The sequence below is a fragment of the Acipenser ruthenus genome, chromosome 29 (genome assembly GCF_902713425.1).
Source record: "Acipenser ruthenus chromosome 29, fAciRut3.2 maternal haplotype, whole genome shotgun sequence".
Lineage (NCBI taxonomy): Eukaryota > Metazoa > Chordata > Actinopteri > Acipenseriformes > Acipenseridae > Acipenser > Acipenser ruthenus.
The window spans coordinates 9,558,935-9,575,438 of NC_081217.1; the positions used below are offsets into that span (position 1 = coordinate 9,558,935).

General features: G+C 41.0%; 1 protein-coding gene across 1 annotated transcript; it reads right to left on the reverse strand.

Annotated features, from left to right (window-relative positions):
- Positions 1-1,647: 1,647 nt before the first annotated feature.
- Positions 1,648-13,717, reverse strand: LOC117429460 (DEP domain-containing mTOR-interacting protein-like). The gene is made up of 9 exons (XM_034048956.3): positions 13,291-13,717; positions 11,914-12,092; positions 10,317-10,440; positions 9,381-9,559; positions 8,555-8,737; positions 7,395-7,526; positions 5,492-5,562; positions 3,760-3,864; positions 1,648-2,025 (listed from the first exon to the last, which is right to left on the reverse strand). The coding sequence occupies exons 1-9, from the start codon at positions 13,374-13,376 to the stop codon at positions 1,900-1,902; spliced, it is 1,185 nt and encodes a 394-aa protein (XP_033904847.1). The 5' UTR covers positions 13,377-13,717; the 3' UTR covers positions 1,648-1,899.
- Positions 13,718-16,504: the final 2,787 nt, after the last annotated feature.

A 16,504-nucleotide genomic window follows, 5' to 3' on the forward strand; every position in this document is an offset into this window, starting at 1 on the left:
CTGGGCGGTGGACCTCCTCTCAAGGAGAATCCCTAGTGCCTCAGAGTGGAGGCTTCACCCTGAGGTGGTGAGCCTCATTTGGGAGAGATTCGGGAGAGCAGAGGTAGATCTCTTTGCCTTCCAGGAATCAACCCACTATCCCCTCTGGCTCTCCATAATAGGAGACAGGGACCCACTGGCGATAGATGCCTTGGCACACCACTGGCCAAGGCCACTATTATATCCCTTCCCACTGCTTGCCCTGCTCCCGCAGTGTCTGGAGAAAGCGGCTCGTTGGCTTCAGACGCCTGTGAAGGACATTGTTCTTCGTTGGAGACTAAACGTGGGGCTTAATGCACTCATGAAGCCTCCATTTGAGTCCGTGCATTCAGCTCAGCTGATGTTTTTATCGCTCAAAGTGGCTTTCTTGCTTGCGATCATCTCCGCAAAGCGGGTGAGTGAGATGCAGGCATTCCCTGTAGCTAAAGTCTGCTTGATTATTACAGAGGCCAGGAAAAAGGTTACAGTCCATACCAATCCTGCCTTTTTGCCAAAGATGATCTCGGCATTCCATGTCAACCAGTCTGTGGAATTGAAGGCTTTCCACCCACCTTCTTTCCAGTCTGACATAGCGACAGCTCAATACACTCTGCCCTGTGCGGCCCCTAGGGTACTACACCGACAGGACGAAAAGTTGGAGGAAGTCCAAACTATTTTGTCTTTATGGGGCTAAGTCCCATGGTCAAGCCCTGTCTAAGCAGTGGCTGTCCAAGTGGATAGCAGACACAATCAGGACTGCCTATGAGCTGGCCAACTTGCCCCCTCCAGAAAAGCTCACTGCCCATTCCACCAGGGGCAAGGCTACTTTGTGGGCTTTGTTCCAGGGTGCATCTGTCAAGGACATATGCAATGCAGTGGTGTGGGATACTCCCCATACCTTCACTAGGTTCTACAGACTGAATGTCATAGATCCTCAAAACCCTGGCTTTGGATCTAGTGTTAAGGGTGGCTTCCCAGTCGACCCTTAAAACACAGGCATAGACGTGAGTTTCACCCTCAATTCTTTTGCCCTAGCTACTGTTACTGGGATTCCATATGGTAACGCACAAGGCAGCCCCGGCTTAGCCTTGTAGCATTCCAGTCGTTCAGCAATATTGCCCTTGCGACGGCTTTGGAACACTTGCCCATATGGTAATGGTTACATTTCATACTTGAAAGGGAACGTTATTATCATAACCCTGGTTCCCTGAAATATCAACATACCCATTAAACCTTCAAGATCGTGCGTCCATGATTGCAGCAGTCTTGAAGGAAAAATGACAACGAGATCTGTGAACGAAGTCTTCTTGTACCCTCGGGGGCGGGCATGACTGCATCACAGGCTCACTGAGCAGCTTTCTTATTCAGGTTCCGGGTCTTTAGGAGGTAAATACACATACAGTAATGGTTACATTTCTATTTCAGGGAACCAGGGCTATGATAATAACCCAATGTTTTAGACAACAGAAACATTCTGCCAAAGCTCTGCGTGCTCTTTATACGGTATAGTAAATCAATGGGTGCAACAATTAACCAAAGATTCAGTCCTGGCCTTCACAAAACCACACTTGTGTGGGTTGCCATGATTTGCCCCACACCCATTCAACTCATAATAAATAATATACTATGTCACATTTAAAAGTAGTTTAATCAATCCACAGACATAAATGTCAATCACACAATACATATCAATGTTTTATATGGGGCAAATTAGAAATAAATAAAACAGACACATCTATCAAATACATTTTAAAGTATTATACATAATCTCTCTTAATTATAATCCATTGTCTTTAAAACATATATTACTTTATTAATAGCCATAATAAAAAGTGCTAAAACTGAAAATCACTGGACAGGGGTACTGGACTCGGGTGCAGCTCACTCGATGGCCTCCATCACTTCCATGACCAGCGTGCGAGGTCCTGTCATGATCAGATGGCTGATGGTCTTGTAGTCCAGCTGAAGCACAAGGGTGGAATTCACAGAGAACACAAACTGACACACCTATCGAGGACACAAAACCACAAATCAAATCGTGGAATTCTTGAAGAAAACAAAAGATAAAAGTTCTGGAATGGCCTTTGCAAACACCAGGGGTGTGTTCAATAAGCACAGCACCCCAGGGCATGAAGTGGCTTCTCTTACCAAGCGATGCGCACGGCGGAATTATCAGTGCGGTGGCTGAAAACTGATTTTTCCAAATCTGGACTTGTTTGACCAACACATGTGAGGTAAGTAATGTTTTTGTTGTCGTTTTGGCTTTTTAAACTGATGATGACTATTGTATTAGAAAAGAAACAGTGTCAATAACTTTACATTACAAAAATACAATAGTAGTAATTACATTTATAAAAATAAATTTAAAAGATTTCGATATCTTGCCTGCCATTTTCAGTGCTCGCTCCTAACAGAGCATTCTAGAAGTGGCAACATCTGTTACAGAGCACTCTGCTTACTGAACACGCACATCCCAATGCAACAGAAATACTTTGGACTGATATGAAAAAAGCTGTAGCCAAGTGTATCCAATCTGCCTGAGCTGAAGAAAATATGCAAGACAGATTGGCCCTAGATTTCACCAACAAGATGTAACATACTGGTTAAGAATGATCAAACAAGTGAAATAAGTTTGTTTTTGATAAAGATTATTTGTTAAAATACAAGAAATTGTGTATTTTGCTTTTTGTTATATTAATAATTGGTTGAAGTTCACTAAATTCTTGTCCTTAATCCGTTACCTTGAATTATAGTATAATATGTCTAGACTGCCAGTACTTTTGTCTGCAACTGTAGCTACTAAGCAAATAATGATCTAAGCAAAAACAACAGAGAATCATACCCACTTCAAAAGGCTATGAAACAGATTAAACATCAGGAAAATGTACATGATATTCCTATTGTATCCAATGTTAGGCCATTCCAGAAAAGTTAGAAAAGTTATTATTTTCCCCAGACGTTTCCACGAGGACACTGTGATGCCCAGGCAGAACCACAAGACCACAGCGTTATCAGCACTGGCAAATCCATGGATTTAAAGCAAATGGAATTAGTGTGGGGGCGGTTAGCCTCACCCCTGCAAATCGTGGCAAACCTCCAATTAAAAAAAAATAAATAAATAAATAAATAAATAAATAAATAAATAAATAATCTCTGGAGGCATTTAATACACTGGCTTTTAAAATTAAACATTCCCAGGAAACCTAATTAAGAGATTAAAAATGTAATTCCATAAAAACAGACCCGGAGGCAGGGCAGCATGTAGTGACAGCACACCGACACACCTAAATTCAAACACTGCAGTGTTAGAGAATTACCACCCTATTCCCTGGAGATGCTTTATATTCAAGGGCTGATTTTTAATTCAACCTCTTCAATGCTTGTTTCTCCTAATGGGCAGATAGAAGTTTTAAGAATGGACACTCAGTTAGAACATAAGAAATCAGCCACACACAGTGTCCCAATCAGAACACATGTTTTGCAGCAGTCTCAACTTATAGCCACTCTCCACTACAATAGTATCTATTTCATTATTGGAAGAAACCAATGAGTCATGTATTAAATTCATGATTAAAAAAACAATAACATGCTTAAATTCCAATCTAGAGGCAGCAGAGGTTGAATCTCAGATATGCACAAAGCACTGCGGAGTTGACTTGACTGAGTTACCTTGATCTGAGACCTGCACCAGCACTGCAGAGTTACCTTGATCTGAGACCTGCACAAGCACTGCAGAGTTACCTTGATTCCAGCTGCAGCAGCAGGTCCACCAGGGTCCACAGCCTGAATGTGGCAGGGCTTCCCTCCACGTACCACGATACCCCAGCCCACTGCGTCTCCCACAATCTCAAAAGAGACAGAGTGCACTGTTACTGCACTGGGCCTGTACACACAGATTTCCTGGTTCTGTATTATTACACCCTGCAAGGGGTGAGCGCCCTGCCGATGGGGATACAGTGAAGGCAGTCCTATCTACTTACTGTAAGTCTCTCTTACATAAGGTAGTGTGCACATTTATTACAACACCCCATTGCCTCTGTTTTGATTTGTTGTGTATATGATATTAAACCACTGTCACTGAAAATCTGGGTAAATGATCAAAATAGGCAAATATGTGTCTAATGTAATTGATGACTTCAATAGGCCACACAGGCAATTGATTTAAAATAGTAAGAGAAAAAAGGAACACCTAGCCACAAATGATAAAATGCATCAGACTTTAAAGCACAAAGTGGTCTAACATTTTCTATTGTTTCTGTATCATCGATTAACTATATGAATCGATTAATTGAAATTCTCACACCCAGGCAGGCAGGTATATAAAAGAATATAAATTACAAATCTTGAGGTGTTATAATTTTGCACACTGCTGTATATCTGGAAAACAGCTTATTAAATTCTGATGAAACTTGGTATGAACTTTATTTAGCATAAGTTATTGAGAATACAACAGTCTGGTGTTGTATGAGGATGTCTACAGCTGTACATTTGTCCATCTCTATGTCATTTACATTGTACTAGTACCTGCATGATATGCTCCATGATACACAATGTTCTTTTTTAAACCTTTCTGTGATTTACGATGCCCTACAGACAAAGCGTTTTTAAAACGGGGGTGGGAGGAGGGGGTTTTCACAAACCCTCTCTGGTTACGCAACGCAGGCCTCAGAGTATTCCAGCAGGTACTGGTTTTCTGTGTTTGTTTTTTATTGTCTGCAGTGGTCTGTGGAATGTTCAACACACTTGTGACACAGTGCTTTCATTGGCTCAGAGACATGTGCATTTACCTTGTAGGGATTGATAAGGTGAACTGTGTCACCTTCAAACTCATTCAAGCTGGAAATAAAAGTGGAATGTATAGAGAGCGCACACTGTATACCTTCAATGTTAGTATTCAGATACTGTAGCTACATTTTACAGGCACTATTTTAGCTTTCAAACATGATAAAAATGTGTTCATTGTGTTTGAATATTTAGCTTTGAATTATTGTACCATTATTGTTATTATTATTATTTATTTCTTAGCAGACGCCCTTATCCAGGGCGACTTACAATTGTTACAAGGTATCACATTATACATTATTTCACATTATACAGATATCACATTATTTTTACATACAATTACCCATTTATACAGTTGGGTTTTTACTGGAGCAATCTAGGTAAAGTACCTTGCTCAAGGGTACAACAGCAGTGTCCCCCACTGGGGATTGAACCCACGACCCTCCGGTCAAGAGTCCAGAGCCCTGACCACTACTCCACACTGCTGCCCACATATGCTACCATATACTGTAGCTCAAACAAACTGTTGAAACATATTCTAAAGATTACATAAATCGTGACCGAAGGGGATATATTGTATTCAGTATATTTGCTTTTGTTATTATTATTTATTAACGTTTAGGAGCTTCCCTTTATTTGGATTTCTCTTCTCTTTTACACAGATAAGCCCTGATAAACTCTCTCTACTCACTGCGATTGTTTTCTTGATGTATGGTGCTCCAGGACACAGGAGCTCTTCATTAGTTATCACCCTCTTCAACACTGAACAGAGAGAGAAGCCCATGACATTACATTGCAGTCCCTGAGACTGGGGATGCATTCTGGAGCCTCTTCAGAACATGCTGTTCACTGCGGGTCCCAAGATATAGTGGAGAGTAAAACTGCTATTAAAAGAGAAAGTAACGGGGCTCTGAAAAATATAGCGTGACACGTCCCTGCTTGGTGCTACAACTGTTTAAATAATGCACCTGTATTTTTTTCTTTTCATTAACATCCTGACAACTTTTTACCCTTTTAACTTTAAAGTCTGTTTCAAAGCTCTTTTCAAAATGTCTGCTCTAGTGCACTGATAGTGTAAGGATTATTGCCCACATTGTCAAACAGGTAATATAGCAAAATCGATCCATGATGTTGTATGTAACAGAAAAGCCAGAGCACTTATGTTCCCCCCTCCCTCCCCCCATCACTCTTCCTGCAGTGATTTAGAGGACAGATCTCAAACCCTAGTGCACTAGAGCAGACATTTTGAAAAAGCTTTGAAACAAACTTTAAAGTCATAAGTGTAAAAAGTTGTCAGGATGTTAACCATGAAAAGAAATTACAGGTACGTTATTTATACAGTTGTAGCAACACGTGGGGAGGAGTACCACTATATTTCTTCAGGTTTTTTAGGGTCATTTGGACATAAAATACATACTGTGGCTTGTATGTTTACGTGTTTGTTTCCTACCTCTCATCAAGTTGAGTGTGTATTTCTCGCGCTTTGTCAGGCCCATGAGCAAAGTTCGGTCAGTCATACAAAAACTCAACTTGATTAGGTAGCCACTGAACCACTTCTAAACATATTATAAATCATTACATCTAAACAAAAGAAAACAGATGAAAACCTCACGAATATGTTTGTATAGAACCTTTTCAAACATTTAGAAAACTTTGTCGTTGACATTCTGCGTGCAAGATCTACACTCAGTGAAATTAGAAGCTTAGCTGCTGCAATGGGTTCCAATAAGGACGTGACTTACAGATGCAGTTTAGAATGTTCATTTACGTTCCTTCACTGCAGCTACTCCCCACAGGAGCTCAGGAGAGCTGAAGGTCAGTGGGTGCCCTCCGATCCCGATGAGCTACCGGCCCCTGACACCAGGGCAGTCAGGGCTGCTGTAGCACGGCGACTCAGACCCTACCCTAACCCGCAGGAGCACCAGAGCCAATGCAACACTCCCCACGGAGGACTGCATGACTCACTTTACTAACACAGCCACTTGGGAACCCCCAAAATCCAAAGTCTTTATACTGTGCCTAAATGTGAATATAAAGCTCCTATCTGAACAACAAGGAAAAAAATATTATACTGGACGGTAAGATCGCACCTCAGTCCTGAGGCAAGACCCACTACAGTCCTTGGACTCTCAAGCAGAGACCGACAGTTGTGTTGAAATGTTTGGTGGCACCCTTATAAAAGTGCATGTAATAAATTGTAATAAAGCATAGTGACAGCATGGTAAGCATTGTAAAGCACAGATAGGTGTAGTAAAGCTTATTTAAAAAAACAAACAAACAAACAAGGCAAACTATGGTAAATGCATAGCGAAAAGCACAATTACCATGTAAACTTACTGTGGTAAGCTTTAATAGGGGCATATACTTTAAAACACAGGTTTACTAACTGCAGTACATTCCACTAGTGAGGATAAACCGCCATGCATTGTCCCAAGTTCCCAATCATAATGTGTTCCTAGCGCAGTTCTGTATTTGGAATCCCCCTAAGCACTGAACACCCTGCGAGGGTTATCGTTCCGGATGATAAATTCTCTCCGGTCACATGCGGTGCAAACATGCAGGAAACACAATTGAAAGTGCAAACCAGACTCCACCTGATTTGGGATTGCATTCCACCAGGCCGGGGGGGCTGTTGAAATAGCCGCCTGGCCCCCCGCCGGAGAGAGAGGTGGCACTGCTCCTGCGCACTGCTGACAGAGGGGCCTTGATCTCCTTGTTGGGCTGGACTGAGAGGAGAGACAACAGCAAACATTACCATTACTACTGCAAAACAAGAGCTGGTAGAATACAGAGCAATAGCAAATGAAACCTACTTCATTCTGTGACCAGAAACACATCTAGCTGAAACGGTTGTTAAAGATTTGTTTTAGTGCAGTAGATGCTGCAGACCCTGTTCAGATGAATGATCCTCCCTTATGAAAGGTTACCGCACTAGATTTCCTATGGATATTGTATTCATTCACTGTGTTTTATAATATGCTTTGCCATAACTCTTTGGGCTTTACAAAGCGTAGCCTGGCATCACTATGCGTCACCTTGAACTTTGCTCTGTTTTTACTAAGCGTCTTCTGTGGTTCTCTATAGGTTAAGTGCACATTCCACAGTATACCGGAATATATCTGAAGGTGTTCATATCCACAAAATAATAAACTGTGTCCTGCAGTTTATCTTAAAGTGCTTGATCTCAATACAAACATCAAATTGTGGAATACACACTCAATGTCACAAAGCGTAGCATGGGAGTATTTTGAGTAGTTCATTCCTGCACCTTGTTTGATACACATATGCAGCTCAGTGTATGGCTGTTTCTTAAACACATGAAATATGTCACATTTGTGTCTTCAGTACCATATAATCATGCAAATAGGTGCATGGGCTTATACATGGTTTCCTGAGAAAATGCATTTATTCCATTGGAATTGCAGAGATGTTTATGCACAAGCTTTACTATACACCACAATGGAAACACAAAGCCACTTTGTGGCTTGGAATGTGGTTTCAGGCCACTGCATGGCACACCTGATGAGACTTCAAAATTTCCTCAAACTAGCTCTCCCCGTCTCCTGCAACCAGGTTTCAAGCCACTGTGTTGTGCTTTGTGTTCCCTCAGCTGATAAAAGACCACATGAATCAGATTGAAATGAGAAGACCCCAATGTTCAAAGGCATTTGTCTGTCATAGATGAATAGTATATTTCCCTATGGGTGCTAACTGGAATCGCAGGATAGCCAATGGCAGCGACACACAGCCCCACCTGAGAGGAAGCTGGTGCTGTCCGTCTCTGGGTTGAGTTTGCGTAGACAGAAGGGGCTGTCCGGACCCTCCTGAATTGGCCGGAGGATCTCGCCCAGCAGCTCTGTCAGCCTCCGTCGCCTCCGGAAGTTTATTCGGAAATGGTAGAGCAGGTTACTGTCGAAGAAATGGTGCCGGAGAGTGACTGCAGAGCAGAGAGAGGGGGAGAGTCACAGCTCGCTCCACACAGGAACCTGCTTTGCAATTCTGAGTTCATGTCTGCTTCAGAATCAAACTGGATTATCAAGAAATGTTTTGGTTAATTCAGACCAGACTCACATATAAAAATGTGTATGGGGACCCTGGTAGAAATATAATAATAATTAATAATAATTAATATTTATTTCTTAGCAGACGACCTAATCCAGGGCAATTTACAATTGTTACAACAGATCACATTATTTTTAAATACAATTACCCATTTATACAGTTGGGTTTTTAACTGGAGCAATCTAGGTAAAGTATTTTGCTCAAGGATACAGCAGCAGTGTCCCCACCGGGGATTGAAACCAAGACCCTCCGGTCAAGAGTCCAGAGCCCTAACCACTACTCCATACTGCTGCCTTAAATATAGCTAAGTTGTCATGCTTCCAAAGCGAGTGAAGGATCAGTGATGAAAGCAAGCGGGGCTTGATGTGTGTGTGTGTGTATGCTGCACAGGGTTATCAAGGGAAGCATTGCAGAATACTATGAGTAATGCAGAGACCCATGAGAGAGGGGGCCACAATGGTTTTCCGATCAAGCATAAATAAAATGTACCCAAAATGGGCATTCGGTTCCCAGCATACCGTGTTGAATGATCCCGTGTTCCAGCAGGGTCCTGCAGAGCTCCACTGCCTCCTTCCTGGAGCTGGTCTCCCCATTCTGACCGAGCCAGTCAATGAGCTCACAGCCAGGGAAGGTGCGCTGGTACTGGATGCTGCTCTCCTCTCGGACCTTCATGATGGAGTCTTCAGCGCTGATCAGGCTGCAGGAAACACATGCAAATCAAGGGACGGGGCAGCCCGACAGAACAACTTCAGAAGTCTGCAGATACAACGGTTACCAAGGAGTTCCTGCAGAGCACTACAAACACAAATATCACTGGTTTACAGAAAAGCTGAATGCAGAAGCAACTACACTCGGACACCTTCAGTAGCTTTCTACTGCTTACAGTACACTGAGACAGCAAAATAAATCTTATCTAATATGCATATACCTTCACTATAGATGGACACTAAATGAAAGCGCTGCATTTCCTGAAGATGTGTTTTCAGTGTTTTAGTTCCTTCATGCAACCTCTCCAAGTTTAGGCAGGGAATGATTCTCCAACAGCTTCCAATGAATTACTAGGGGTGTGCAGACACATTGTATTTTCAGAGCAATTACCTTTAAGAAAATACCAGTATTGTCACACCCCTATAAATTAACATTGAAAAATCGAATTCACTTTTACCATAATGTGTGCATTTCTGAAAATGGGAGGTCTAGCAGATGACATTAAGCAGGATTTACCAGAATTTTGTTAGCACCGTGTGCTTTAAGCATTGCAGTGTAAAAACACCCTGGGGAAGAAGTTTACATTTTAAAACTATAAACTAAGCATTACATTTTCAAAACCCTTCCGATCTCAATTGGCTATAATCCGATAACCTTTCAGGTACGGTGCGGTTACAACGCGATTACAAAGGCCCTCCTCGTCATGTCTGCTGTTGAGAGTTAGATTGGAGAATCAGAAAGCTTACCTCTCATACAAACTTTGACCTCTCATGAAGACTTTGACGTTCTTATCAAGCGGAAACGTCCCATCGTCTTTCCTGAACCTGTACAGCAGTTTGGCGTCTTTGTATTCCGAGTGCTTGTCACAAACTAAAGCAAGACAAAACGCAGATAAAATAAATCACTCCCGTTGCCAAGGAAGACGTGTGGCATTCACAAGGGCTCTTTTTCATTTCCTACACTCTAGGGCTAAACTTTAACATATTGGAAATGTTTGCAACCAATCAAAAAAGCCAGAGAAGCCGTTCCTTAGATTTACATTTTTTACGATGCAACATTAATGTGTATGAAACTAACTGTGTATAACATCTACATGTATATGGAAAAGACTTGAATAAATAAGCTTGCACAGGTGTACACATCCTACTGCATAAGCACTACAGCTGACCTTTCTATTTCACAAGCATATCGTTGACAAGGGTTCAGGAAAATTCAAAACATTTAACACTTGGGAGATGTTTCAACTCTACACTCAAAGAGACTGTAGATAATAAGATACTCCCATAGCTGACAGGCTGTGAACTTCCATTTGTTATATGCCTTAAAAGTCCTGTTTTGATAGAAACGCACGTTACAGTAAACTTGCATTTTTATTTTAAAAGAGGACATATGGTACTACATTTGGTGAATGAAATCTCTGTTTGCAAGCCATGCTTTCAGTTAGTGTTGCACTGACTCATTTCATCTGGAGGGTGAAACTGTCCCCACCTCCTGTCATTAACCAACCAGATATGTTTTAAAATGAAAATACATGTGTGCTTTACCATGTGGTTCTTTCAAAACTGCACATTGGATGCCAATGGAAGTGCAAAACAGGGAAGATTAAGGAAACTATTGTGTTAGCTACAGTTACTTTAATATCCCTTCTAGGATGTAAAGAGCTGCAGCTCCAGGGCTGTCTCCTAGCAAGTGCAAATGTAAATAAAGCAATCCAGCCGTGCCTCTAGATCGAGCTGTTGGCTCAGGGTTCGCTGTTTACCTGGGCCCCTTTTGTCATCATATACTGTGCAGGAAAGATGTTTGCTGTAACTGGATAAAAAGAACCAGCAAAAAAGATCACTCTCATAAATCTGAACTGAACTAAACAATGCGTTATTACTTCAAAACACACAGAGCAGGTTTCCAGGATGCTGAATCCCAACAAAAAAAAAACACTCCTCAAACAAAGGGTTACCAGACATCCTGGGGGTAAAGTGCTTTTTACGTATTTCAGAAATGTATTTTAGTACATTGAGGAGGGAGGGAACTTACGAAACCTGGTCAGCCAACAAGGAAGTGGACAGTCATATTATATAACTGAACAGGAGAGCGGGACACTGCAGCTTGAAGCAGTTTAATGCCAGTATTCACCTGGTTAATTATTATCTTTAAATGTTTTAGCGTGACGTCCATTAGGTAGCACACACTTCCTTTCTTTGTTGATTCAGAGTCATTAAAGCAATGTCAATTATTATTCATCAGCTTAATTGATCACAAAAGCTTTTAGGCCATGCTGTTCTGTTTGGGTTGCTACAATGTCTTATATAAAATGAAGGTGTTCATGTCAGAGAAATGGCACCCTACCGTGGTGTACGATGTTGTGAGCCATTAACTCCTGCATGAGTCGTATTGCTGTCTCCCTTTCTGGAGCCTCCTTGTGTTCTATGAGCCAATCAGTGAGCTCCTTAGCCACAAAGCAGTTTGGGTAAGTGCGGAGGTGGTAACGGCGGTCTTTGATAAGCTTACTATCGTGCAACCGAAGCCTGGGAAAAAAAATATGTTAGATTTTTTATTAGAATGCAGGCAGTTGTGTTCTCGTACAGAGCCAGATTGCAATGCTGTAACAAAATATGCCTCACACCATCCCCTAAAAAGTAGGTCACTAGGACTTAATCAGAAACACAGGAAGTGGTTAGGTACCAGGAACAATAAAAACTCTGTTACGGACACTTTGTGGCCTCTCTTGAATGTAAAGGCACCTTCAATATTAAGGCCCACCCTGTATTCAGCAATAGGGCCCTCACCATCCTGCTGATCCAAAGGCATCATGCCTCTGTGACATCATACCTCAGACCAGCATGGGTCTTTTTGTCAGTAAGTGCCATTGAGTGCATAGCAGCTCCAGCAATGGGATGGCACTGGTTCTTGCTTCTATGAAGACACTTTGACTGATCCAGTCTAGGTTACATATACAGTAGTGTGCACATGTATTACAACACCTCAAGATCTGTCATTCATATACCTACCAGTTTGAAAGAGAATTTATTTCCATTTTCAGTCAGTAATCAGTGATATGGAAACAGGCACTCGTGTGGAAATGTTAGACCACTTTGTGCTTTAATTAGGCATCTTAAACAACTTCTAAAAAGTCTCATGAATTTTACCATTTGTGGCTATGTGTTCATTTTCTCTTACTATTTTAAATGAATTGCAAGTGTGGCCTATTAAAGTCATCAGTTAAATTAGACAAGCACGAACTGCCTATTTTGACAATTTTCCAAGGTTTTCAGTTCCAGTGGTTTGATTTCATACTCACAACAAATCAAAACTACAGAAGCAATGGTGTGTTTGAATAAATGTGCACACTACTGTAGCCTCTCGTTAGTTTCACATTGATGATACAAAAACTAGCTAAAAGCATCTTGTAATGGGCTTTAGCAGAGAAAATATTGCAATGAACCAGGCTGAGCTCAAACTTTACAAACAGAAAAGGTTTCAGGGTGCAATTAAAAAAAAAATACTTGTTAAAACACCTCCCCCCCCCACACACACACACACAATATTTAAGTAATTGCAATAAGAAACACTCAGAATGATTGCAAACACCATAATAAGGGAACGAGAGTATAAAAGAAAATCTATCACAATGTCATTGGAAGCTAGTTAACAGAAGATTTCCAAGTTAGCCATCCCAGGGTATTCATTGAAGACTGTAGTCACTAGTTTTAATCAAAGGCTCACCTTAGCTGCTCTCCAGCAATCAGAACCTCCGCTTTGTGATGTCTTTCAGTTGCTTTCTTCTTCACACTGCTTCCAAGACTTTCCATCTTCCTGGATCACATAGACCTCTGCAGAAAGAAGCCCAGTCTGCGCTCCAGGATTTCTCCACCCTGCTTTATTTACTGCCAGACTGCATGCTTGATCGACGCTCAGCGCACAGGTTCCTGTTTACAGCTGTCTTCAGTTACTCCGCGCTATTCTGTGTCACAGACTTGAACGGAACTTCCTTGGTTGAAGTTCTGTCAACACTTTTAAAGTCAGTTTGTGGTTAGCGATTGCTGCATGGTGATTTTGAGAGGCAGGTAGAAGAGGAGCGCTCCTGTCATGAGAGGAGTGCTGTCTTGTAACCTGATCCAGTGAACTTTCATTGTCACTCAAGCATGCTGTAGTTTAAAGGTCCTGTGTTTGCATGATTAGTGTTGCAGAGAGAGAGAGAGAGAGAAAAGGCACAGATTTTACAAACACAGAACCTGGAAGGGGTGAAACTGCTATGCAATAGGAGTCTTATTTCCATCCCTGACTCTACTCCTAATTCCTGCTGTATTTCTTACATTCACTGGTGCCACAGTATTGTGGACAGGTTAGTGGCAACACACCAGGGTTATGAATGTACATGATTCTGACAGCTCTATTTCACACCCATACATTTTTTGTTTTTCTTTAAAATCAAGTAAATAAAGCAGAAAAATGAGTTAAATTGAAAACTGGTATGATATAAATCATGAAAGAGACGGTCTGCATTCTCTCAAAACAATGTAATGCATGACATAATGAGAACAAATGTTTCAAAGACAAATTCTAGTTAATTAGTCATCTTAAAACAACTTCTAAAAAGTCTCCTGCATTTTACCGTTTGTTGCTGTGTTCCTTTTTCCTAACTATTTTAAATTAACTGCATGTGTGGCCTATTACATTAGACAATCACATTTGCCTATTTGGACAACTTTCCATGATTTCCAGTTCCAGTGGTTTGATTTCATAAGCACAACAAACAGAAGCAATGAGGTGTTCTAATAAATGTGCACACTAACTATGTTTGAAGGAGAATCGGCAGAGTGAAAGCGAGTGAGATTTTGCATACTGTGCTCTGAAAAATGACAGTGTATTCCAGCTCTTTGTTTTAAAAGGACACAGCACTTTACTATTTAAAAAGTGAATTTAATACCTTTATTTTTTGCAACCTGTTTTACTTTGAAATACAGTACTGGAATTGTGCATGTAATATAATCTGATTTGACATGTCTGTATGCTGTATGTGCAGTAATAGCAATGTAAAATATGTTTCAATATACAGTAGTCCGCAAGATTGGACAAAATATTCCTGATAAGCATTTTTTTCCCTTGTCTCCACAAGAATTGACAGCACCTGACTTTAATCCCTGGTCGGTCTGCATTAATTTACCTTTCCTAAAGACTGAAACGTATTTACCTGTATTTTGTAGTACAGTATATACACATGAAACATGCCTTGTGTTGTTATTTTGTTTTATACTAGTGAATGTGCATCATGGTTTTGTTTGAATCCTGTATGAAATGTGGGTTTTACCAGTGTTGCATGACTCTGTTGTCAAAACAAGTACTTTTCATCATGAACTTGGATGGGGTTTGGATTGTTTATATTAAAACTAGAAGTAGAACATTTAACTTACTGAGTGGACTTCCTGGGTCCCTGATTGGCTCACCTGGTAAAGGCATAACCACGTGGGGTGCAGGGTGTCGTACAGTCTGGGGAGCGCATGTTCCTGGCCGTTCCATTTTACAGCCTTGGCTGGACCAGGGGTGTCACATTGCCTTCCGCACTCTCATAGTTTGGAGGGGTCTAATAGGCTGGGACTGAGTCACCTCACTACGCTACACCGGCCCCTACTGGACAGGTCAGCTCAACCGGCCACCTCGCCTTTGTCCTCCAGGGTCTATTACCTCTCCGACAACCGCTCTCGAGTTCCTGGGTGTAAAGGGACGATGGACTTGGGGATCGGAGGACACCCACTGACCTGCAGTTCTCCATTTTGAAAAGAGCTTTGAAACAGATTATGACTGTAAAATGCTGCCAGGATGTTAACAATAAAAAGAAAAATCAGAGGCATGTTATTTAAACAGTTGTAGCAATACGTGGGGACGTGCAACGCTAGATTTTTCATAACCCCGCTTACTATTTAAGAGGTTTATACCTACCTTCCGCTGCTTGACTCTGTAAAGAGTTTACACTGGATCAACAGCATTGTTATTTCCAGTCTTCAGTGTTATCTCCCCTTGTGGCTGGGAAGATATTAGAACTTACAGTACGCAAGGAAACTTTTTTTCTCAATTTTTTTTTTTTTTTTTTTAATCTTTCTTGGTTTTTCCTTTACAAAACTCAACATGTTTGGTTTGATCCTATGATTTTTTTTTTTTGCGAGAAATGTTTCAAAGAATACAAATAAAGCATCAGTTTAAATAACCTTTAAAAAGTTATAATAAAAACACCTATCCCTAAAAAATATTGATAAATCTAAAGTAGCCATATAATATATACTGGGTGCTGCATAATGTAAATGCTCCCTCATGTAATTTTTTTTCATGTAATTTTGCAGTTTTCCCACGTCTTTCCCATGGTTACACTGTGCCAGTTTGCCAATTTAATGTAGGTATATGCTTTACCATAGATCTTTACCAAGCTTTCATTATGCGTTTGCAAAGGGAAACTTTATAATGATTCCTGTCCACCACGCCTATAAAACATTTTCTATAACAGTTTTGTTTCATATGGGGAGATATATATGCATCTAAAACTGCAGAGATGTCTGACTTTCCTCCCCACGTCACTTTGAAAAAAAACCTTAAAACACACTTTTACTTGTTTTATTCAGATTTTTTTTTGATGATTACACAGCAAAAGATCTAACACCATTCTCTGGTACACGTGTAGCATACTCATTACAGAATTGGTAAGACTGACGGCACGGGTTTGTTGGTTGGCTGCTGCCCTGTATGGTAGAGATGAGGGGGGCACAGCTCCATTTACTCATGCTGACGAATATTGCACAGAAATACTGAGAACGAGTTTCCCTGACAACTATGGAATGAATGATGGTCAAGCGGGGAGGAATGAAAGGCAGGGAGGAAACTCAATTTCAAACAAGATCACAACATTTTACAAGAATAGCTTTTTGGAAATCTAACAAAAGCGTTTTTT

Excerpts from the sequence above, each read along its gene's own strand:
- LOC117429460 (XM_034048956.3), bottom strand. The coding sequence starts at position 13,376 with ATGGAAAGTCTTGGAAGCAGTGTGAAGAAGAAAGCAACTGAAAGACAT. Across the intron at positions 10,441-11,913 it reads TCACAACATCGTACACCACG|TTTGTGACAAGCACTCGGAA; the intron begins GTAGGGTGCCAT and ends GTCTTGCTTTAG. Across the intron at positions 5,563-7,394 it reads GGAATGCAATCCCAAATCAG|TGTTGAAGAGGGTGATAACT; the intron begins GTGGAGTCTGGT and ends CTCTCTGTTCAG.